Source organism: Aquarana catesbeiana, linkage group LG04 (genome assembly GCF_042186555.1).
Source record: "Aquarana catesbeiana isolate 2022-GZ linkage group LG04, ASM4218655v1, whole genome shotgun sequence".
In the NCBI taxonomy this organism is placed as follows: Eukaryota; Metazoa; Chordata; class Amphibia; order Anura; family Ranidae; genus Aquarana; species Aquarana catesbeiana.
This window is the reverse complement of record NC_133327.1, coordinates 271,140,249-271,166,277: the sequence shown is the minus strand read 5'-3', so window position 1 is coordinate 271,166,277 and position 26,029 is coordinate 271,140,249. Positions and strand designations below refer to the sequence as shown.

The following is a 26,029-nucleotide window of genomic DNA, read 5'->3' as shown; positions in this document are numbered from 1 at the left end:
TATGTTGTGCTGCCCTCGGACCTCAGCAGTCTGTAGTCGGAACATTGATTGGGGTGATAGCATTGATCTCCTGTCATTGAGCTTCCTATCATTCAGTAACTTCCTGCCTGTATTGGAGGTACTGGCAGACAGCTACACGAACAGTCTGCAGGACCGTGGCATTACACCCACTGCCGGGAGCTCTGTGACTGCGATCATGGGTCCCGCGGACCCGATGTCCGCGGGGATACCCGCGATTGTCTCACGGTGAGGAATAACGGGGAGGTGCTAAACAAGCATCTCCCCGTTCTGCCTAGTGACACTGTCACTGATCTCTACTCCCTGTGATCGGGAGCGGCGATCAGTGTAGTGTCACACACAGCCCCTCCCCCCCACAGTTAGACACACTCCCTAGGACACACTTAACTCCTACAGCGCCACCTAGTGGTTAACCCCTTCACTACCAGTGACATTTTTACAGTAATCGATGCAATTTTTTAGCATTGATCGCTGTATTAATGCCAGTGGTCCCAAAAATGTGTCAGAATTGTCCGATGTGTCTGCCATAATGTCGCAGTCACGATAAAAATCGCTGATCACTGCCAATACTATTAAAAAAAAAAATCATCAATAAAAATGCCATAAAACTATCCCCTATTTTGTAGACGCTATAACTTTTGCGCAAACCAATCAATAAACGCTTATTGCAATTTTTTTCTACCATAAAATATGTGGAAGAATACGTATCGGCATAAACTGATGAAAAAAAAAAGTTTTTCTAAATATTTTTTGGGGATATTTATTATAGCAAAAAGTAAAAAATAATGCGTTTTTTTTTTTTCAAAATTGACGCTATTTTTTTGTTTATAGCGCAAAAAAGCGCAGTGCCGAATCACAAAAAGTGCTCTGGTCAGGAAGGGGGTAAATTCTTCAGGGGGTAAAGTGGTTAAACTATTCCCCACCTCTTAATCCAAAGGAAAAAAAAAAAAAGTTAGGACACAGATATACAGTATAGTGTATTGGAATGACACTATTTTATACACAATCAGCCGTAACTTTGACTACCCACCTAATATTGAGTAGGTTCCCCTTTTGCTGCCAAAACAGCCCTGGCCCATCAAGGCATGGATACTACTAGACCGCTGAACGTATGCTGTGGTATCTGGCACTAATTAGTAGCAGATCTTTAAACTAGTTCAGCTCTTTGGACATACAATCAAAGAGTGAGGGGTTAAGCCCAAGCTGATGGATGCAATAACAGCCAACTTTTCCAGCAAGGAAAATCCTACTTGGTTTTCTTTATTTATGAGGGGGACTGTGTTTGCCATAATTAACCCTGTCTCTGTACTTGTGCTGGCTAATTTCATCTTATCAGTTCTAAACTAAATTTGAATACTGACATTTCTAACTGAGGGTTAAAATATAGAAGCTGAGCTTCTCTACCGATTTGGTAAATTGATAGTAAACTGTTTGTTTTTTTTTATTTTTAGCTACAGGTAAACTTTTATAATAAGGCTTACCTGTCGGTAAAATTGAAACCTTCAAAATGTGCACCGTTTAGGAGATATTCTAGTGAGCAGCAGCCGGTGATGTCAACGGCGCATGCGCTCTAAAAGGAACAGCATACCTATGCCATTCCTTCAGAGCTGTGTGCCATGACTGAGACTCCCACACGCATGTGCGAGAGTGACGTCATCGCGGCTCCGCCATTCAAGCCACTGCAGCACGAGAACCCTGAAGGAAGACTGGGTGAAGATGGAAGTCTCTGCAGCGGTGACAGCGTGCTGCTTGTTTTAAGGGAAGTCTCTTATAATGTGCTAGTATGCAGTGCATACTAGCACATTATGATATTGCCTTGAAGGAGGAAGATTTTTTTTTTTTTTTTTTACAAGTTTAATGAGAGGGAGCTGATCCTTTCCTTAGCCTTTCTATTGGGACAGACTCACACTGAAATTGTTGAGAAATGCTTGTAGTCATCCATGACATCTTCTCCTAAGAAACATCTAAAAAAGTAAGAGGTACTGTTTGAGTCTTCTGTGTGAATGAGAACAAATAACAAACATATGGTACTGTTTTCTAAAATTTTGCTTCAAAAGCGAAAATCCACTTTAACCCCCAACCACTGCTGTTCTTCTACCTACGATGGCTTTGTTTCCACACCTCTAAGGACCCTTTCACACTGGGGCGGGAGGTGCGTCGGCGGTAAAGCGCCGCTGTTTTTAGCGGCGCTTTACTGCCGTTTTAGTGGCGGTATTCGGCCGCTAGCGGGCCGATTTTACCCCCCGCTAGCGGCTGATAAAGGGTTAAAAACGACTGCAGAGCCTGTAGAGGCGCTTTGCCGGCAGTATAGCCGCGGTGCCCCATTGATTTCAATGGGAAGGAGCGGTGTATACACCGCTCCTTCACAGTGTGAAAGCCCCGAGGCTTTCACACTGGAGACACAGCAGCGGCTGTTTCAGGTTGGTTTGCAGGCGCTATTTTTAGCGCAATAGCGCCTGCAAAACAATCCAGTGTGAAAGGGGTCTTAAATGGTAGGTTTGTTTGAGCAGTGTCATCCTTTTCCTCCTGTATCCTGTTTCTTAGAAAGGCCTCAGTTGGAGTTTTGTACCCCTTTATTATTTGATGTAACTTGCTAATATAGTCCTGCTTTATTTATATTACTTTTATATCCTTATACATTATGTGCAGTGTATTTCTATACCACTCACTGCAGACAAAAAGCAATGTGTAACAGACATGCGATGTGATGTTAATACTGAAAATAGAAAATATAACCACTCTGGTGCTAAAACAGGAACAAAGGTAGAGAGAACGGCTATAGCAAACAATCATGTTTCATTTCCTGGGAAAATTAAAATCTTGTTAGCTACTTTGGAAATCGAATGTATTGCATTCATTTAAAGTAACCCGTCACAGGAACAGTACATAAGTTGCCATTGCTAACCTTCCTGTGAAATTGTTAGATGCTTCGCTATCATACTGTTCTAACCTCCGAAGTTCTGGCCTTGAAGTACACAGATTTGACATGTCTTCTCTTCGACATTGCTGCGAGCATAATAATCAACGCATTATGATCTTTGGGGTTTTCATCTCTTCATGAAAGCTGTTTACTGCTTTTACTCATTACTTTTCCCCATACATTTCCTTTTAGGCCAGAGAACATAGCCTCACCCTTGATTCCATCAAACAACTTTAGAATTCAGAAAACATCTTTAAATTCAGCAGTAAGACCTCCTACGCGATGTGGTAGCCGCCCTTCTACTGCTGATTACAGTGTGGCATCAGTGTGTAAGTACAATTGATAACAAAGTATGTTGAAACTTAACTTCAGCTGAAAAGTTTGTTTTACTCAGCCCTGGTAGGCAACAAAATGCAAGTGTGCCCTTTTTTTTAGAATTGATAAAACATAAGAATAGCTCATTTATAAAGAGAGCTACTGGAAATGTAAGTAGCATTGCATATAGTTACCAATCGGATTACTATTCTGTTTAAAAATAAATTGCAACTTATGGCCCGTACACATCGTCCAACATTTTCGCCTAGTATTTGCAAGTAGAATTTGAATAGGTTGCTAAAGTCAAGAAAATTCTCGTACGACAGAAAAAAAAATCGGAAGTGATGTCATGTGTTGTAATGTATTTGTATTGTATTTTCGGACAACAACTGTACTGACTAAACGAAAATCGTACGATCTGCAATCGTACAAGGAAAATAATATCGGATGAATTGCCGTGATCGGCTCTCGAAAGCTCTGTACTAACGATCCGATTATCGTACGATTGCGTCGAAAGCGGTATTTTTCGTCTGATTTTCAGATCGTGTGTATGGAACATTAATCTGATTGGTTGCAGTAGCAGCTGTATCCTTTTCTTTAGTATTGATTAGTCTGCATTTCATAAAATCTGCTTTGTACAGGTGCACTTTGAGTCTCACTGAAACACTGACATCTTTATGTTTTCGTTAGAGCAATGAGGAAGGAACACCACATACAATAATGACATGACACTAGTCTTTGGTCACCATAACAAAAGGAGCAACTGGTAAAATGTGAATGTTTAGTGTCACTGTTTACCATTCCACCAAGGACAAAACCATTCCGGTCTAAAACAGCTCTTTGGAGGCCTGTGTCACTGTTGTCTTTTTTTGTTTGTGACTTGTTCATTATTTCAGACATCGCTGGCAGTGTCCGCTGTGTGACCCTGGAACCAGTGAAGCACATGTGCAGATGTTCAAAGAACTTTACTGTGACCAAAATCTTTTGTAGACCAACCAGGAAATCAGACTATTTTCCTGTATCTTTCACAGGAAACTAGCTGTGCATAGATACCCTACTTTGCTGTTTTTATTATTGCAAACAACCAGCATCTTCTGACAAAACAGTATGCGAGATCATTTCTAATAAACTAAAAAGATCTATTAAAAAGGGCTCATGGAGGTGAAATGATATTTAGTAGTAAATAAGTATGTCTGAATTTTCCCAATATTGTTATGGCTAAAGGGACATTATATAATTTATAATACTTTCTCGTATGGATTTAAAAACTTGAATTCACAGTGCATACTTAGTGCTCCCACCTTCTGTTCCACCATTTCCCCCTGTCCCCCTGGAACACAGTCTCTCTTTGAGACTGCTGTAAAACAAAAAGAAATAACTCTTTAATCTATTTAGATCTGTTAAGCTGCCAAAGTAGACTGTAAGGTAGCCCATACATGAGTCAAAACTGACCTGATTCCCCATCTACACTTTTGAGGTGTGGGGGGGGGGGGGGGGGGGAATCTTTCCACTGAGCTATTGTATTCTGACAGCTGGCAATTTGAAGTGGTAGTGAGGCTCAGGCATATAAAATAAATAGAAACTCGTGTGATTTCAGTTACAAAAACACATCAATCTTTATTAACCCCTTGTCAACTATGTAGCACATATTCTACAGGAAAGTAGGCCTTAACACCCAGCCGCCTCAAATATGCATTTACTTGGCCTGAGATTCTGTGCTGAGAGTGTACTTCCTGCATGTGATACATAAAGATGGTGACCACCAACTAGCCTTCGCAGGAAGGTGCACATGGAAGGGCAATACATAACACAAACATACAAAAATTACCATGTCTAACAATTCATATTAAAAACAGAGTTTCAGTTGCACACATTTGCAAATATATGTGGAAGCTGCAGTGCCCACGTCAAGACTCATCTGTATATTGTGGTCCTAACTCTATATTTTTAAGAGTCTCCAAGTTGGAGCATATATAGCAGTGGCTAAATTAAGGGCAGGTTTGGGTTAGTCCTCGACATTGTGAATAAAGGCTGTTAGATCCTGCAAGCACAGATCCTCCTTCTTACATTGTCCCCATAACATGTCCAGTTAAGACAGAGTTAGTGGTGTCAGGCTGCACATGCCCAGTTTGGTGTGTATTGCTAGAGAGTTTTTTTTTTTTTTGGGAGGGTGCATGTGATCGGCAGAGGGCCAATCGGCACTGTCAAAACAGAGGGTCAGGGGTCCTGCATCCTGATAGGACAGCCAGTGCCGTATGAAAACTCCTCCTACAAGCTTTAATCAGACACTGATAGAAGTCACAAGACTGCCATATACTGCTGATGAGAAAAGGTACTTGGCAGTTTATATTTACTAAAATGATTGCATTTCTATGTTCGGTGTACTGTGGAAGACCAGATATAGTGAATGCAGGGCCATGGGTTTAGTAACACTTTAAGATCTGTTTCCACGAGCTATACACCTCTTAGGTTCTCTATACCAGTACTGAGCTACAGTCCTGTCCTTGGCTGCAGCTCATAAAACTCTGTTACAACATAGATGCCTCATTTCCCGTTCAAGAATTAGAAATCGTGGTACCCAGTTTTCCTGATTGTAAAGCAATAATGGTGTGTGTGACAATATGGTGAGGCTCTGCTCCCAGTCCTTTTTACAAATCTTCAATTAGGCATTCACCTCGGGATTGCTACTTCACCCCATATATGAAGCTGCTAATGTAGTGATGCAAAAGTTATGAAACTGATATACAACTGGATAGCAGGCATCCATAGGTTCCTGACTATTCTAGTAATAGACTTGCAGAGCACCTTGAAAAAAAAAACGTCTATTATGTAACACTGACTTCCGTTCCTGAAGTCAGAGTTAAGATCTTCTTTCCCTATTGGCTTATAACTGTAATAAGTGGCCTCACTGACCACTAGAAGGAGAATAGGGTGAGCTAGTGCTTTGACTTCAAGAACTGAATCCCGTATTTGCCTGTTGGATTGTCCAGGGTTTCAGGGCTGATGGTTTGCTCTGTGCAGTTGCTGAAGGAATGCTCAGACATCTTTAGGTTCCTACTGTTTAGGAACCTATATCCAACTTCCATCCTGAATGTAATAAGAGTTTTTCCAGAATTGTTTTAATAATGGCACACATTTTACTTCGTTTGCCTCCTATAGCTGTCGATATAGAGTCCGCGCAGGTCTTTTCACCATCAAGTCGGTCTGATCAAAGAGGTACTGTATCTCCACCTTCACCTCAGATCCTGGATTTGGGTATGGAGAAAAATAATGGACACAGTAATAGGTAAACTCTTTACATAGTGATTTTCACAGCTGTCATTACAATGCTTTTTTTGATGTGTAATAACCCAATGGTTGCTGCAGGCTCCTGCACACCATTTCTGTAGTCTGCATTATTAAAGTAGAACTAAAGGTGAAAAGGTGTTGTTGTTTTGGATAGAGTGGAGAGGGATTAGAGTCCATCTCAGATTTGTATTGCTGTCGTTGCCCCTGTTAGGTAGATTTAACCTATTTGTTCGACTGACCATTATTATCAAAACTGAAAACTAAAGAAAATCCCAGGATGCCTACCGAAAATGAACATGAATTTCACATTTTCCATGAATTAAAACCTTGTTACAACCCTTTACAGAAACAAATCCAAACTGTAATTACAACCTTACTGACACTCTATGGAAATTAATGATGAGATCTTCCATATGCTAAGCCAGCTTTATTTGCCAGCACAGGTCAGATTTATAGTGATACTTTGGCTGGCCATACATTATACAATTTTCCTTTAGATTTACCAAAACCATATAATTTGAGGATAGACCTAAAGGCTTTCAATTTGTATGCAATCAGGCAGGCCATTGCACTACATAGTTGAAGGTAAATCTATAAGAAAATTGAATGAGAAAATTGTATAATGTATGGCCAGCTTAAGGCCTCGTGCACACACACTCGTACACACGCCACTTTTAAGGGCATTTGACTTTTTTTTTTTTTTCCTGCCTTTAAACGCCCCACCATGTTAGCCTATGTGTCCACGCATTTAAAGGCAGGGGCATATACAGGCAGATAAAATAAACAGAGCCAGCGCATTCAGGACAGGAGCATTTTGCTGCTAAAAAATGCCCTACACATTTAATGTAAATGACATGCTGGAAATTATTTCTCGATCTTAGGGTGCAGCTGTCAGAATTCAATGTCCTGGCCTCATTTGTGTGGATGGAGGAATCTATTTTTCAAACAAAAAAACTATGTATGACCACCTTTACTGTCTGACTGCTAACACGATTATGCTTTTTGTGTCCTTTTTCCTATCTGGCCTCTTGAATCAGATCCTGGATGCCACGCAGTCCTGAAGTTCCGAGTGTCAGCCCGCGAAAAGCCAAGACTCCTACTATTGCCCCTCAGTTTTCCCAGTCTGGACCACAACAAACCAGCCGACCCAGCTCTGCTGGATCCTCCACCCGCAGCAGACAGAGTAAGCTATGAGCTGATACAAGACTGCTTTATTGTTGTGACAGTACAGTGAGCAGACAGGTTAACAGTTGACCTGTTCAGTGGTTGTGACTGTCGTTGGCTCTGCAGTGCAGTGGAACATGTGCTTCCTGCTCTATGGGGTTATCTGGTTAATACACGTGTTTCCGACTGAATGTACTACTTGGCAAATTATAAGTAGGATATTACATAGGGAAAGTTCTGAACACGTTATCAATATTCATGTCAGTGATGTAATGTTCACATGGTGAAGCAATATCCATAGACACAGAGCAAACCTAAGTTTACTCTGGGGAATGAGGTGTCTCATGAAGCAATGTGAAGCGAGGACATGGCAACAAGCAATAATGTTTAAATCCTTTTTCCTTTTTTTTTTTCTTTCTATTTGTCATTGAAAGTGCTATTGAACAGTTTGCACAATGTTTCTTAGAATTGATTGTTCTTTGTTCACAAATAACTGAAGGTGCCAGCAGGTAATCTTCTACAATCTGTTACTATCTGTAAACTTTGTGCAAGCTGCCAACTTCTATGATCGCTATAAATTCTGCCAAAGACATCAAGGATATTTAAAGCCCAGCTCCAGACAAAACCTTTTGAAATGCAGAAGCATTTTAGATACTGTGAAGTTGCTTTCCTGCATAAAAGAACAGGTATAAACCATGAATGTATGATTAGAATATGGGCCTATGCAGAAAATCAGGATGATATCCACCTGATCAAGGATTGTTTTGCTTCATCAGGGGGACTTCCTGGTGTGCGTGGATATCAAGGATGCATACCTACATATTCCGATTTTCCAGCCTCACCAACAGATTATGCAATTCGCAATGGAGCATCGCCACTACCAGTTTGTGAGCCTGTCCATGGCCCCCAGAGTGTTTACTATTGTATTGGCTCTGATTCCAGGTATCCCAATTGTGGGATACTTGGACAACCTGCTTCTTGGAGAGCAATCGGCTCAGAAGCTGACATCAAAGGTTCAGCATGATACTGAACCTTCAGAAGTCAGCCTTGGTTCAGAATCAACATCTGGAGTACTTAGGCTAAAACCCTGTACACGCAGACTGATTATCAGCTGGTTCAATAGAAATCGGCCAACATTTGGCCCCTGTGTACGGCAGCCGGTAAGACAGAAGGTCTGACGATCGGCATCAGCGCTCTCAGCCAACCGGTGTGTTCTGGCGGGGGGGGCCATCCCCCTGTCAGAACACAATAGCTCAGTGGGGAGATCGCTGCACTAACATCGGATTGTTAGTACAGTATCTTCAGTTTTTTTTCCATTCAGCCCACTGGGTTAAATGAAAAAAAACTTCTAGTGTGTACCGGGCTTTAGTCCTTTAAACAGTGCAGGTGAAGGTACTGCTTCTGCAAGAGAAATGCCTGTTTTCTCGATCCCAGGTAGCGCCCTTGAGGAGATTGAAAAGTCTCTCAATTTGGGTTTGCCTGAAGGTGCTGGGGAGATAGTGGCTGCCTTCAATGTGGTCCCTGTGCCAGGTTCACTCCGGAGTAAAACTGGCGTACATTAACCAAGGAATCAAGGAAGTCTGCTTCCTGCTCAGCAGGAAGCAGACCTGAGCTTGTCTTGGGCAGAGCTTCATGGTATAGTCCTCTCTGCCGTGCGCATTCCTACTGTGGAAAATTGTCAGGCAGACTTTCTCAGCTGTCAGTAGCTAAATCTGGAAAAATGGGTCCTTCACCCAGAAGTGTTTGCAAAGATTTGTCTGTAGTGAGGGACACCAGATGTGGATCTTTTGGCATCCAGATTAGGTAAGCAACTTTATAAGTATGTGTCCTGAACCAGGGATCCTCAGGCGTTTGTGGTAGATGCCCTGGTGACTCCTTGGGTTCAGTTTTCCCTGATCTGTGCTTTTCCTGCACTGCAGCTTCTTCCTTGCCTGTCCTGAGTTTACCCGCTTGTCCAAGAATTGTATGGAATGCAGACATTGTAAAGCTTTTGACAGAAGAGACATGGATTCTTCCAGATCAGACAGATATGCTGTAGCAGGGTCCCATCTTCCTGCTGTACAGTTGCTGGCTTTGACAGTATGTCTGGCTGTTTCAGCCCAAGTCTTGAGGGATATGGGTATTTCTGATTCTGTAACCCCTACTCTCCTGAAGACAAGAAAGTCAACCTCCAGGAAGGTGAGCCCACAACATTTGCCTGGTGGAGACTCCTAAGTTTCATTCAGTATATCGTGGATGTGTCTTTGACCTGAATTTACCACCAAGGGACAGATCTCAGCCTCGGCCGTTCTGTTTATTATTGCATCTCATTTCTTGGTAAAAGCCTTCATGCAGGGTGTCACACTGATTGTTCCTCCTGTGTGGGCTTCCCCCAAATCTTTGTTTTGCTTGATGGTCCTCACAAGAGTCAGGCTGCTTCTCCATTTGTTAATTCAAAGTGGATGTGTCGGCTCATCTCCTCAGGCCTATGGTATCTAGTGCACCCCCCCCCTTTTCTTGGAGTACATCACAATACACAGAGATATTTCCGCTCATGACTGTTCCTTTCTGCTTGCTACAAAACTAAGGCTTAGTTGAGCTGGGAGAGGTTCTGCCTGGACAGGGACTCATGCCTTTTTTTGGCCATTTACCTAAAGGTGGCAGCATATCTCCTAAGTAGTCATGTATATGAAGTCCTCTGTGTCCTGTTAAGTACGGCAGTGGTTCTCAGCCTCAGTCCTCAAGTACCCACAACAGGCCATGTTTTGGGAATTTTTCTTAGATAAAATAGCTGTCCAAAATACCAAGCCATTGACTCTGATTTAAAGCACCTGTGCAAGATAAAGGAAAACCTGCAAACATGGGCTGTTGGGTGGTACTTTGGGACTGATCCAGCAAATTTCTTTCCTGCAACCACGAGAAATTGTCGAGAAGCTCGCTCCGTGTATGGCCTACCTAAAGAAAAAAATATCTTGCAATTAAAGTTGATGTAAACCCTCACATACACCCAGTGAAGTGAACAGCCTCAGATGATACACCGAGATAAAACAAATCATCCTACATAAGTTGTACATGTATACCTGCTGTCTTCAGCTTTATATACTGTTTAGAAAGTGCACATCGTGTTAGAATTCTCGCTCCCTGAATTACCTGTGGGTGTGGATTCAGAATAATGTCAATAGCAAAACAAAATGTCAGTGTACAGAACTGATCAAACCCTTTTGCTGCCAAAGCTGCTTTTGCATTTAACTTTAGGCGTCAAGATTGCTTAAAACTCCCAAAATATTATTTATTTTTTGAAAGAATAGGCCCTGAAAAAATGGTGGTAGTTTCAGTTTTTATGTCGCATGGTAATACGGCCATAATTTATACAGCTCAAAATGTCAGTAAAAAATAGTTAAAATAATTTTAAAGCACACAAACGCAATAGATTACCCAACTTTGTGCCCCAACTTTCTTGGCACAATATAAAAGATGAGGTTGCACCGAGTAAATGGATGCCAAACATGTCAAATTTTAAAATTGTGTGCACCCATAAAACAGTGACAAACTTTGGTACCCTACACTTTCCATAGGCGGCGCTTTAAAAGCCTTTACAGAACATCCACTTAGAGTTAACCCCTAATAATGGACTTAGAATTTTTGCTGTCACTTTGGCAAGTGTGGCATATCACACTCCATTAGAAGTATCTTCCAGGGCCCCTGTGGCAAACAAGCCAAGATGTGCTGTAATGCTTCCAGGTTCTTATAAGGTAGGGGAGGGGAGATGAGCGAAAGAACATTGGCTGGTCTCCCTCTGCTCTACCCATAGGCACCCAGTTACGCAGATGGGAGCGCATAGCCCGGGAAACATGGCGGGGGCTCTCAAGGGGAGTGGGGGGGGGGGGGTTTACTGGAGGTGTGTGGAATTGATCAGGCAGCTGTACAGCTACCTGATCGCTTACATCTGACAGTCGGCTTGTCAGATTTACACAAATTTCTGGCTGCTGGAAGTGTTTTGTGGATATTTGAGAATAAATTACTTCATAGTACATGCCACTAGAGAGGTCGGGGGTGGCTTAATTTAAAGATTTTTTTTTTTTTACTGCTTGTTAGACCTCATTTACACTTACGCAGTTGGGGAGCAGTTAAAATGCTCAGTTGAGCGAAGCTTTTTTGGCCCCTCAACCATTTCCTCCTAAACTGTAAAGGTTAGAATCCCCACTTTGTGTTTGCAAGGCACAACTACCTGCCAAACATTATCCTTTCAGTTGCATTGCATGCGGCAGCGGCTTGATGGTGCAGGTTTTTCGGGGTAAAACGGACATTAAGCCTAAGTTCACATATGTGCGATCTCAGACGTCGCATGTGGTTCGCACCCGCACCGCAGGTGGCGATCACATGCGATGTCTGCGCAGTGCGAGTTCAGCCACACAGTTGTATGGCTGAACTCACATTGGATTTGCACGAAAATAGTGCAGGGACTTTTTTTTTTTCCCCCGCACTAGAATTGGATCGCATGGGTGTTCCCAACCATGCAATCTGATTCATGTGCGAGTTGACAGTTCACACTGTGATCTGTGAACCGATCTGGGGATGTCATTAACAATTTATTGACACCCGCATCAGTTCACCGAGGGCAATGTGAACTGCCTGCGGGAGAGATGCAATGCAGAAACCGGCGTTGTAATCGCGCTAGTTCCCGCATCGCGCCTATGTGAACCTAGGCTAAATAAATCTGTGTTATTTATATGGAAAATATTAATAAAACTTTATTGAGAAAAAATACAAAGACAATACAGATTGCACACCCGTGCTGATATTTAGGTATTGGAACATATTGATATTAAATGTAACAAATGAATGACCACAGTTAAAATAACAGATATCTTACTGAAATGGCACATATGTGATTTTATTATAATATCTGAAGTACTTTAATATTTTCATATATTTTATTTTTTTATGTTTATTTTAGTATATAACCTCAATACTTTGTTATCGCTATCTTTTCCAGGCAGCCAGTCCTACAGAAAGTGAGAAGTGGCAAAGTTGTGCTTATCAACAAGGATTCCCTAATGTAATAAAAGGCAGCAGAACTATGTCTATCCATACTTATGCCCTCTTTGTCAAGAACCTCTTTGGGTCTGCTACCTGAGTGCCAGTGAGAACACCTTTAAACTCAAAATGTGTGTGCTTATTGTGAAAGAAACCTTTTTGTAGCCCACAGATTTACAGTGACATATTATACTGAACACAGAAGACCGACAATTACCATTCATTACCTAAAAGGCTTGCAGGTTTTGGTATGACTAAAAACAATACATGGGAACCAATAACAGACTTTAACAAGTACCGCATTTGTTTTTTGGTTGGACCATGCTCTGGGTGTTTGCCCTTCGCTGCAGATTTTCTGTTGGTTTAATTATTTATTTATTTGTGTATATGAACTGTTTGAGTCGTAACGACTTGATTCTAATCCAGCTTTGTATTTTGTACTAAAATGTACTTTGATGTTTTTCACCTTGATTAAAAATAGAAGAGGATGTTGATTAACTTTTTATGCAGGTTCAGTTAATTTTTTGCCAAGCTGTGTGTTTAAGTGCTATACCATAATTTCCTAAATTTGGTACATATTATATGCTGTAATCCCAAAGAAAGATGGTCCATGTTTATACCACCTAAATGTTTCTTAATAAGAAAACTCTGCTTGTCCAAATTTGTATATGAAGCGTTTAATGTAACAGCTGTTCAAACCCGGAATGTCTCCTGAGAGCTTGAAAGGAGCTACACTAGAGGTAGCAGAGAAAATATGTGTCTCCTTAGATAATGGTCAATGACAAATGCAGTAGACTTTTCTCTTATGCTTTTTCGTAGACTATATAGGCTGTTCCTATCAGATATTTACCTTACCTTTTCTCTCTTTGGGTTGAGTACTAGCCACAGTCTTTATATATGGTTAAATGTGGAAACACAATCTGACCAAAAGACATTTTTAAGCAATTGTTCCATTTACCGCCCCCCTTTTTGAATAGTTAAAGCATTTCGTTATATCTGTTAAGTATATAAAAAAAAAAAACCTGTTGAACCTGCCAGAAATCCAGTGAGCTTGCAAGATTATGAGCCCTTTGTAGTGTTATCCTAAGCAGTATTAGCAGGCCCTGCCCAGGTTGCTTCTGTAAATTACAGAGCACCTCCCTCCATGTTATGAAGATTCAAAGAGGTGTAGATGTTCTGTAATTTCTAAAACACTTAGGGGGTGTACTTATAAAACATCCACCTAGGAAATTTGAATGAATGTACAGTGAATATACATTCTTTATGTGTGAATAGGGCAAAAAAAACGAAAGTCATTAGGCTGTTTCCTTTGCTGGATGAATGTTTTTCATTGATTTAAATGGAAAATATTGCATTCGGCCACTAGATGTCGTTATATATGGTTGATCTATGATCGTCTGCGCCATCTAGCAGCCAAATGCAGTATTTACCCTTTTAAATCAATGAGGAAAAACAAATCCAGTATTGATTATGGATCCAACCACTGCCTGCTGTCAATCACAAATAGAGGGGACCTGATGGGGAAATAGTGTCTCTGAATGCCTATTGGGCTCTGCCCACCCAGCTTCAAAACTCCTCGGTCACAGCTGCAGCGGCAGGAGCGAGCTTAGCTGCAGTAAGGTCAGAGTGTTCATATAGACACTCCAGGCTCATTTTATAAATTATTGCTACAGTATATGAACTATTTATAAGAGCTCTACAACATAAATCTTATTATAGTGTTCTTTGCACTATACAAACTATATACATTTTAAATGGCAACTACGTATCTGCTTAGACACAGAAATATATTTATACAAATAAATCTTGGGTAATCTATTTTTTCACTATCTTTTCCATACCTTTATTTTATGTTTCAGAAAACGATAAAAGGGCATAAAATAAAGACATAATTAAAACCTTTAGTAAATCCTAAACCAGCCAGAGCCTTGTGTGAGTTATGATCATTGTACATAAAGCCATCTGTGTTATGATTATTAAGTGTTCTTGCATAGCAAGACCACTTACTGTTATCTCATATATATATTATTATTCTTAAAGTGGTGTTCTGGCCGAAATTATACCTTTTAAATAAAAATACCCCTATAATACACAAGCTTAATGTATTCTAGTAAAGTTAGTCTGTAAACTAAGGTCTGTTTTTTTAGTTTATAGCAGTAGTTTGTTATTTTATAAACTTACAGCAGGCCGTGGCCATCTTAAGTGTGGGCATCTGAAGCCAGACTGTATTTCTTCCTGGATCTCATCCTTGCAGATCTCGCACATGCTCAGTGCAGCACAAGCAGTGTAACAGGTTTCAGGTCAGGTTTCCATAGCAACGGCAGTTTCAGAGGAAGTTGCCGCCCCTTCCCAGAAGGCATTGCAAACAGGAAATGATGCGATGGGCCGCGGCCGGGGAGGAGGAAGTAAAAAATGAATACAGCAGATATACAGTAAGTGCTGAGAAAAAAAATATCCAATTTGTTTACAGTGCACAGTTTAGTGAGGGATGCTGAAGAGTTGTAAAAGTGGGTGGAACTCCACTTTAATAGAGCCAAATTTACCACCCTAACTCCTCCCACAGCTTTTACACTACATAGACAAGTAATATACCGAAATGTGCGGATTGTTCCCGATTGGTGTGCTATTACTTTGTGGAACGTTTCGCCAAATGGTTCACGAAATATCGTCGCTTTTGCAGCAAAATTGGTCCCTTGGAATGGATGGCGAAATGTTCAAAACTAGAGTGGAAGGTGACAAAAGCTGACAACCCCATCATCAGCCAAAACATTATGACCCCCCCATGATCAGCTAAAACATTATGACCCCCCCATGATCAGCCAAAATATTATGACCCCCCCCCCATGATCAGCTAAAACATTATGACCCCCCCCCCCCATGATCAGCCAAAACATTATGGACCCTCCCATGATCAGCCAAAATATTATGTCCACAACATGATCATCCAAAACATTATGACCCCCCCATGATCAGCCAAAACATTATGACCCCCCATGATCAGCCAAAACATTATGACCCCCCCATGATCAGCCAAAATATTATGACCCCCCCCATGATTAGCCGAAACATTATGACCACCCCATGATCAGCCAAAACATTATGACCACCCCATGCTCAGCCAAAACATTATGACCCCCCCATGATCAGCCAAAACATTATGACCCCCCATGATCAGCCAAAACATTATGACCCCCCCCCATGATCAGCTAAAACATTATGACCCGCCCATGATCAGCCAAAACATTATGACCCCCCCATGATCAGCCAAAATATTATGACCCCCCCCCCCCCCATGATCAGCTAAAACATTATGACCCCCCCCATGATCAGCCAAAACATTATGGACCCTCCCATGATCAGCCAAAATATTATGTCCACAACATGATCATCCAAAACATTATGACCACCCCATGATCAGCTAAAACATTATGACCCCCCCATGATCAGCCAAAACATTATGACCCCCCCATGATCAGCCAAAACATTATGACCCCCCATGATCAGCCAAAACATTATGACTCCCCCATGATCAGCCAAAATATTATGACCCCCCCCATGATTAGCCGAAACATTATGACCACCCCATGATCAGCCAAAACATTATGACCACCCCATGATCAGCCAAAACATTATGACCCCCCCCATGATCAGCCAAAATATTATGACCCCCCCCCCCCATGATTAGCCGAAACATTATGACCACCCCATGATCAGCCAAAACATTATGACCCCCCATGATCAGCTAAAACATTATGACCCCCCCCATGATCAGCCAAAATATTATGACCCCCCCCCCCCATGATTAGCCGAAACATTATGACCACCCCATGATCAGCCAAAACATTATGACCCCCCATGATCAGCTAAAACATTATGACCCCCCTATGATCAGCCAAAACATTATGACCACCCCATGATCAGCCAAAATATTATGACCCCCCCATGATCAGCCAAAATATTATGACCCCCCCATGATCAGCCAAAACATTATGACCCCCCATGATCAGCCAAAATATTATGACCCCCCCCATGATTAGCCAAAACATTATGACCACCCCATGATCAGCCAAAACATTATGACCCCCCCCCCCCCCCCATGATCAGCCAAAACATTATGACCCCCCCCCCCCATGATCAGCCAAAACATTATGAACACCCCATGATCAGCCAAATAATTTATGACCACCCCATTATCAGCCAAAATATTATGACCACCCCATGATCAGCCAAAACATTATGACCATCCCATGAAAAAAAAATTTAAAAAAAAAACATTTTTGGGAAAAAATACATTTTTTTTGGGGAAAAAAAAAATCTTTTTTGGAAAAAATGTTCAGCTCTTTCAGCTAATGATGGGACTTTAACACTTTTCACAGTTACTCAAGCCACTCCACCCAGTTACTCCGCCCACTCTAGTTGTAGGTGGAGGCAAGAACACTTCACACAATTTCCCCAGAAATTGAAGCTTTTCTAGTTCAAAATATTCCCATTGCATACTTTCGTAGTCAAGACCTGGAATTAGGGGGGTGTTGTAGCAGCTGCCAGTAGGTTAACCGCCATCTGCATAGAGCAGGAGAAATTTCGTTAGCACACCATTAATAGTCCAAACATTTATTTAAAACAATCGCATTGCAGCAAGTGCAGGCGCAACATTTCAAGGCCATGCAAAACCTCTACAACAAGCATGTGAAGTCCAATGGTAGAGCATTTAAGAGAACATCCACCAATCAGAAAACAGCAGAAAAGACTATGCCTGACCTCTACCATAAATTGATGTAAACAATGTTGCATAATCCAAAAAGTATAAAGAATCACATGCATGTTCCTATACCATACCAAAGAAAAAGTGCCTTTATTGTTATCAAGAGGCAAGCACAGATCACCAGTGTTAAGTCATGACATACTGTTAACCCCACACATGCCGGGAGAACAAAACCCAGTTGGACACATCTCTCCGATCAGTGGAGTGCTGCAAAGTCAGCGTCCTGTTGCTAGGCAACTACCCATTGGCTAGAGCGAAGACCTGGTTTGCGATATGCAAATATGTGACCTGACCACCCTCTCTATGGTAAATAATGATCATGGATTGCCGAAAGTGAGATCCAGCTGTCACTGTACACAAGCAAAGGCTGCAGAGGCAGGATAGAGTAAAAAGAAAGGTTCTGAGCATCTTTGAGGAGAGGACATAGGGTGCAAAGGGCAAAATAAGAAAAGGGATATGTAAAGGAAGTGTTAATTTAAAGTGTGTGAAAGTTTAACGTGTGGAATTGAGTAGAACAAAAAGACAGAGTCAGAGAGGAGAAGGGGTGAAAGAGGAGATGGGGAAGGAAATGGTGCATAAGGAAACAAGAACAAGGAAAAAAAAATAATAAAATACAATCTCTGTCATCAACACCTGTCACTGTTGGACAAATCATATACACTCACCGGCCACTTTATTAGGTAGACCTTGCTAGTACCGGGTTGGACCCCCTTTTCAGAACTGCCCTAATTCTTTGTAGCATTGATTTAACAAGGTGTTGGAAACAATCCTTCGTAGTGATATGATAACATCACGCAGTTGCTGCAGATTTGTCGGCTGCATATCCATGATGCGACATCCCAAAGGTGCTCTATTGGATTAAGATCTGGATTGAGATTGTCATGTTTAACAAACCAGTGATGAGATGATTTGAGCTTTGTGACATGGTGCATTATCCTGCTGGAAAAAGAGAGGGGATTTGGGACTTTAAATGAGGCACCTAAAAAGGTGTCTCCATCCCTAATTGCGAAAAATAGAAATGAAGGGAGTTTGGGACTTTAATTGAGGTCATGGACAACGTGAGGTAACTAAAAGTGAAAGTACAAATTTATTGATCAGATAAAATGCATAACACAAATCAAAACAGAGCCACAAAGAAGAAAGACATTATAATAAATCTCATTTCCATAATCACAACCACATATGTATGTGTATATGCGATAGGCATCAAGAATAAGTCAAACTTGGCACCACCTAGTGGACTTGTTGGATAATTTATGCATTACACCCAACAAGCCCACTAGGTGGCGCCAAGTTTGACTTATTCTTGATGCTTATCGCATATACACATACATATGTCGTTGTGATTATTATGGAAATGAGATTTATTATAATGTCTTTCTTCTTTGTGGCTCTGTTTTGATTTGTGTTATGCATTTTATTTGATCAATAAATTTGTACTTTCACTTTTAGTTACCTCACGTTGTCCATGACCTCAATTAAAGTCCCAAACTCCCTTCATTTCTATTATCCTGCTGGAAGTAGCCATCAGAAGATGGGTACACTGTAGTCATAAAGGGATGGACATGGTCAGCAACAATACTCAGGTAGGCTGTGGCATTTAAACGATGCTCAGTTGGTACTAAGGAGCCCAAAGTGTGCCAAGAAAATGTTCCTCACACCATTACACCACCACCACCAGTCTGAACCATTGATACAAGGCAGGATGGATCCATGCTTTCATGTTGTTTATGCCAAATTCTGACCCTACCATCTGAATGTCCCCGCTGAAATCGAGGCTCATCAGACCAGGTAACATTTTTCCAGTCTTCTATTGTCCAATTTTGGTGACCCTGTGGGAATTGTAGCCTCAGTTTCCTGTTCTTAGCTGACAGGAGTGGTGCCCAGTGTGGTCTTCTGCTGCTGTAGCCCATTTTCTTCAAGGTTCGATGTGTTGTGTGTTCAGAGATGGTATTCTGAATACCTTGGTTGTAACAAGTGGCTATTTGGGTTGCTGTTACCTTTCTATCATCTTGAACCAGTCTGCCCATTCGCTGACATCAACAAGACATTTTTGTCCACACAACTGCCGCTCACTGGATATCTTTTTCGGACCATTCTCTGTAAACCCTAGAGATGGTTGTATGTAAAAAAAAAAAAAACAGTAGATCAGCAGTTTTTGAAATACTCAGACTAGCCCGTCTGGCATCAACAACCATGCCACGTTCAAAACCCTTAAATCCCCTTTTTTCCCCATACTGATGGTCGGTTTGAACTTCAGCAAGTTGTCTTTACCACATCTAGATGCCTAAATGCATTGAGTTGCTGCTATGCGATTGGCTGATTAGCAATTTGTGTTACCAAGCAATTGAACAGGTGTACCCAATAAAGTGGCTGGTGAGTGTACATTCTTCTTACAACTGTACAAAGAATCATGGGTCCCTATCAAGATATCACTGGCATAATATTATGATTTTCTCAAGAATGTAATGCCTACCAGGGTGACCTTATCGCAAACAATGCTGGGGTCTGATCATAGCAAATAAATGTTAAATAAATCATCTCTCATCCAAAAAACATGTAAATGGCAGACTGACTCAGACCTCCTGGGCATACAATACTTAGCGTGTAAATCCAGAATGCTCCATGGTGCAACAGGCAATTGCAGTCTCTACCTCTCAAAGGACGGTAATTGTGTTCCATCACCAATCCCCTAAGTTTGTGGATCTGATGTCTACAAGTGACAAATGGCCAATGTGATAAAGTGAACTTGTTCATATCAATTCGTTTGGCCTTTTTCAATTCGTTCTGATGTCGCTTTGGTGCCTCTGAAAGTGTTGAACCAAAGAGCCTAAAGTTTTCTCACATATATTAATGTGCACCGGCAGTTTAATGTAGACACAGTAATATGTGTTGTAGTTAAGATAGTCCCTAATGGGGTACCTGTTCCCTTTTGTATGGGTGTGAAAGGTTTTCACAGCGTGTTCAGGAATTACAATGCAACTGTGGTATTTGTAACACCCTATTTTATGTGAGAATCTGAATGGTGTCCTTGCTTGTTTTGGCCCAGGATCAGCCCATACCAGGGAATCATGTTTCACTGTGTCTATACACCTGAAGGAGTGGTATTTTTTAAATTGGTTGGTTACAAAGGCTCTGCTTATAATATGCTGAGATTGCCTATTGCAGCAAGTTTAATGTTCTCAGGTTCTTAAGTAAACTTATGTACAAACAAGGGTTTATCAAAGTTCTAAGGTATGCTTTGAGGGAATCCAATATCACTGGCCAATGTCCCAGAAAGAATTTGGTCAATAACCATTTCAGTATAAGTAAAAGTTTATTTTACATGCTGTCTAGTTGTTTACATCTATCATTCATCAGAACATATGTTTATTACTGTGGCAGACTGTGAGAAAGGTAGACTGTGCACTACAATAATGTAGCAGTGTGTTCTGATCTCTGTCAGTTTCATGTAAATTGATTTTGTTAAGGTATCCTGCATGTTGGGGATCTTTACATCAAGAAAAGTAATACTGCTAGAGGAAACTTCTGGATTAAACACTATTTGGGGAAAAATGTTGTTAAAAAAATCAACAAAAGCAAAGAATTCGGGTTCACTGCCCTCCCAGAACAAGAAGGTATCACCAATGTAACACATCCAGCAGGAAGGATAAATGTAATTTTTTTTCTGAGAGCCTACAAACAAGTTTTCAAATGAGTGGTCATCTGAGCTGCCCATAGCAGTGCCATATATCTGTGCATACGTTTCCCCATCAAATGCAATATAAGCATTTTCCAGTAGGATATTCCAATAAAATGTGAGAAAAGTCCCTTGAACTTGATTCAGGTCCAAAATTACATGCCACCTGTAGGCCTGGTGCCTTAGGTATGCAGGAGTACAAGGAAAAGTTTACCATTTTTAAAGACAAAGTGCCCTGGGAACCATGAGCAGAGGGATGATGTGGTGAGCTCAGTGTGCTACAGCGAACTGTATATGTGGCTAATTTACAGTGACATTGGAAGGGGCTGAAAGACGTATGGTTAAATAAAGCCTGAGCGTCTGCTGCTATGGGTCAAGAGTGTGTAACACACAGTGTGCAGGGGTCAAGTATAAGTAATGCACAGAGTGGTCAGGAATATCTAAAGTGCAGAGATAAGGAGTAAGGCACAGAGTGCAGGGTTCAAGGTTGGTAATGGGCTGTGGTCAGGTCAGGAGCAAGTAACGCACAGTTTACAGTGGTAAGACGTAAGTAACACTCAGAGGCAGGGCCGTCTTCAATATTGGCTGGACCCTGGGCAAACATTTTCTTGGGCCCCCTCTTGCATGCAATTTCACTCTCCACATGCTCTGAGACATACAATAAATAGCAGCTAGACTTAAAATCAGTTTACTAAATCAGATCAGGCAGCAATTGCGATTGGTTTCCGGAGGTTACAGTGTATCATTACGGCTCACTGAATGGCTGCTAGAGGTTACAGCACACATTATGGCTCACTGTTTATTTTCTAAAGGGTTACAGCAAATGACTTCTGCTTGTTGATTGGTTGCTAGAGAATACTGTACATCAATACTGCTCACTAATTGGTTGCTAAAGGTTACTGCACATTATTACTGCTCACTGATTGGTTCCTAGAGGTTACTGCATATCCTTACCGCTCAATGATTGGTTGCAAGAGGTTAGTGCACAGCATTACTGCTCACTGATTGATTGCTAAAGGTTACAGCACATCATCTCCTCACTGCCTGCACAGTGCACACCATGAACTGGGGAGGTGAAGGGACCATTAATTGTTAATGACACCCTCATGCATTGGCTGTGATGTGCGTATTCACATACTCCAAAATTCAGGGTGCTGTGGCACCATGTTTTTTTGAAGAAGGGTTCCACCTCTAATTTGCTTACCTTTGCAGAACAGGCTGATGTTGGGCTGAATGAGCACAGTTGTAGGCAGGACTTTCAAGCATGCTCCTTTACCTCCCCAGTGGGCAGCATTCAGCAGAAGTGATGGTAGATATGACCTCAGGGGGACATGATATACATATGAATGCCACCTCTATTTACATATCAATGCAATGGTCCCTGACTTTTTACATATCAATGCAGGTTATTTACATGTAAACACAGGGTCTGCAGGTGAGTCATCTGTACATGGCAATAGGGCAGAGCTGGGCAGCAACAACAGAACTTTACACTAAGATATCAGGACACAGCACGGGACTAAAACTTCAAGGGATACAGCAAGGGACAAGGGAATTTAAACTGGGATAGTTGGCAAGTATGAGGCAGCTGCTTTGGGCCCCACAACAATGATGGGGCCCAGGGCAGCTGCCCCTTTTGCCCTGCCTTCAAAACAGCCCTGCTCAGAGGTCAGGAGCAAGTAACGCAGAGAGCATAGAGGTCAGGATTAAGACATATGGAAAGTGCAGTAAAAGTCTGACGTCCTCCCATCCCCCTTCTCTTTCCCTCTCAAAAAAAAAAAAGTAAACATCACAATATATTGGGACCATCCCTAGCCATCACTTCTGAGTACTGAGCTATGTAGAGTGAAACTTGCAGTGCACAGGTAATAACTGAATAGTTGCACTGTGTAGCAGCTTTATATTCAGTTGATGCTTGTGCAGTGCGGCTGTTGCGTCACACACTGCAAGGTACAGTGCTGCACTCCCAGTGATGATGCCAGGGGTGCCCCTCTCCTGGGGTCAGACCCCTCACATAAGGGACTGTCTCCAGGGAAAGGGGAAAAATGACAACTTTTGACAAGATTGAAATGTCCATTTTAACCAACATCTAGTTCTCAAATGTGGTGTTTCAGACAACTAAAAAGAAAGACCTGTATTGTGGACTCAACCTAAAAAAAGTCACTAAATACTGTATCTGTAAATATTATGACACTAAATTGGGCAAATCTGAAGGTGCTTCTCATTTTCCACATAATGGTTTATAGTACAAAAAGAACAAACATTGAAAACTATGTTGACATGCATAAAACAACAATCACTGCTCCAGAAGAGATAAGTATTCAATAAGTTCTACAGTATATGTACTGTATATTGTATGTTACACCCAAATTTCTAATAACAGCACAAAACTTCCACAGGTACCACAAGAATAATGTCCTAAGAAACATTCTCAATTTTGTTTTTACAATTTCCATATGTGAGTGGATAATGTGATTGATTACTTATTCGAATACAGCTTATACAGAGCATCTGGAAAGTATTCACAGTGCTTCACTTTTTCCACATTTTGTTATGTTACAGCCTTTTTCCATAATGGATTCAATTCATTATTTTCCTGAAAAGTCTAACAATACACTATAATGACAAACAATACACCATAATGACAATGTGAAAGAAGCTAGTTTTAAAATCTTTGCAAATTTTATTGAAAATTAAAAATAAGTATTCACAGCCTTTGCCGTGACACTCAGGTGTATTCTATTTCCACTGATCATCCTTGAGGCCGGGTTCACACTAGTGCGACAAACGCCGTCCTAACTGGTCCGACACAAGTCGGTCCGACTTTGAAAATGCTCCCTGTACTACTTTGGTCCGACTTTGATCCTACTTCAGCCCATTGACTATCATTGAAGTCGGATCAAAGTCGGATCGCCATCTTGCATAATCCGACTTTGGCCTGCGACTTGTGCTCAGATGATCTTGAGGGAGAACTCTGCGCCAAATTTTAATTAAAAAGCCGGCATGGGTTTCCCCTCCAAGAGTATACCAGGCCCTTGGGTCTGGTATGGATTTTAAGGGGAACCCCTACGCCGAAAAAACGGTGTGGGGGTCCCCCCAGAATCCATACCAGACCCTTATCCGAACACGCAGCCAGTCAGGAAAGGGGATGGGGACGAGCGAGCACCCCCCGAACTGTACCAGGCTGTGTGCCCTCAACATGGGGGGGGTGAGTGCTTTCGGGCGGGGGGCCCTGCGGGCCCCCCCACCCCAAAGCACCTTGTCCCCATGTTGATGAGGACAAGGGCCTCTTCCCGACAACTAGGGTTGTCCCGATACCGATACTAGTATCGGTATCGGCACCGATACCAAGCATTTGCCCAAGTACTTGTACTCGGGCAAATGCTCCCGATGCTTTCACCGATACCTTGACTGTCAGCGGTGATCGGCGCGTGGGGGAGTTACAAGCTTCTCCCCCCGCGGCTTTCAGCTGCTTTAGTGACATACAGCGGTGATCGGTGCTTGTAACTCCCCCACACACGATCACCGCTGACTGTCACCTCATCCCCCTTAGTCCCCCTCCGTTCCTCTGTCCCCCTCCGCTGTCCTGCTCCGTTGCTTTGTCCCCCTCCGTTCCTCTGTCCCCCTCCGCTGTCCTGCTCCGTTGCTTTGTCCCCCTCCGTTCCTCTGTCCCCCTCCGCTGTCCTGCTCCGTTGCTCTGTCCCCCTCCGTTCCTCTGTCCCCCTCCGCTGTCCTGCTCCGTTGCTCTGTCCCCCTCCGTTCCTCTGTCCCCCTCCACTGTCCTGCTTCGTTGCTTTGTCCCCCTCCGTTCCTCTGACCCCCTCCGCTGTCCTCCTTCTTTGCTCTGTCCCCCTACGTTGCTCTGTCCCCCTCCGCTGTCCCCATCCGTTCTGGCTTTCCGCTGTCCCCCTCTCTCTTCCTCTGTCCCCTCCGTTCTGCTGTCTCTCCGCTGTGTGAATGGACAGAGTCAGCTGACTCTGTCTATTCACATAACTGAAACATTGTAATCACCTGTGATTACGATGTGTCAGTTTATGAATGGAGAGGAGCCGCTGTCTTCTCTCCATTCATTGTCAGTGCAGCTGAGGCTGCAGAGAAAGGGACTGGGGAATCTCTATCCTCGGTCTCTTTCTCTGTCTCAAGGGGGAGATATCAGAGGTCTGTTAAGACCCCTGATATCTCACCAAAGCCCCCCAACAGGGCTGATTAAAAAAAAAAACACACACATAGTGCAATAAAGAATAAAAAAAATTAAATTGTAAAAAATAATAAATGGAAATTGAAAAAAAAAAACACACACACACACACCGTTCACTCCCCCCCCCCTAAAAAAAAAAAAAAAAAAAAACACTGTCACGTGACATTAAAAAAAAGTATCGGTAATCGGTATCGGCGAGTACTTGAAAAAAGTATCGGTACTTGTACTCGGTCCTAAAAAAGTGGTATCGGGACAACCCTACCGACAACCCTGGCCATTGGTTGTCGGGGTCTGCGGGCGGGGGGCTTATCGGAATCCGGGAGCCCCCTTTAATAAGGGGGCCCCCAGATCACGGCCCCCCACCCTATGTGAATGAGAAAGGGGTACATTGTACATTGACGCTCTCTCCCGCTGTAATGCCATGTGCGCGTTGCGCAACGACTTATATCGGGATGGGGCGTGGACCCCGCCCCTTATGATGTCACAGTCCCGGGGGCATGATGGGACTGTGACGTCATAAGGGGTGGGGTCACCGGGTGACATCACCCGGTGACCACGCCCCATCCCTATATAAGTCGTTGCGCAACGCGCACACGGCATTACAGCGGGAGAGAGCGTCGTGTCAACATTGGAAGAAGAGAAGAGGGAAGAAGATGGCGGAGAAGACCG

General features: G+C 42.4%; 1 protein-coding gene across 3 annotated transcripts in view; it reads left to right on the top strand.

Moving 5' to 3' along the window:
* Positions 1 to 13,226, top strand: part of ARMC9 (armadillo repeat containing 9) — a 233,330-nt gene extending 220,104 nt beyond the window's left edge. For 2 of the 3 annotated variants that reach the window (XM_073626514.1, XM_073626512.1), the window contains 4 exons: positions 3,131 to 3,267; positions 6,413 to 6,539; positions 7,579 to 7,724; positions 12,681 to 13,226. In XM_073626514.1, the coding sequence (XP_073482615.1) occupies positions 3,131 to 3,267; positions 6,413 to 6,539; positions 7,579 to 7,724; positions 12,681 to 12,703 (433 nt within the window). In that variant the 3' untranslated portion in view covers positions 12,704 to 13,226. The remainder of the gene's footprint in view (positions 1 to 3,130; positions 3,268 to 6,412; positions 6,540 to 7,578; positions 7,725 to 12,680) is intronic. The other variant, XM_073626513.1, reaches the window with a different exon arrangement.
* The last annotated feature ends 12,803 nt before the right edge of the window (positions 13,227 to 26,029 follow it).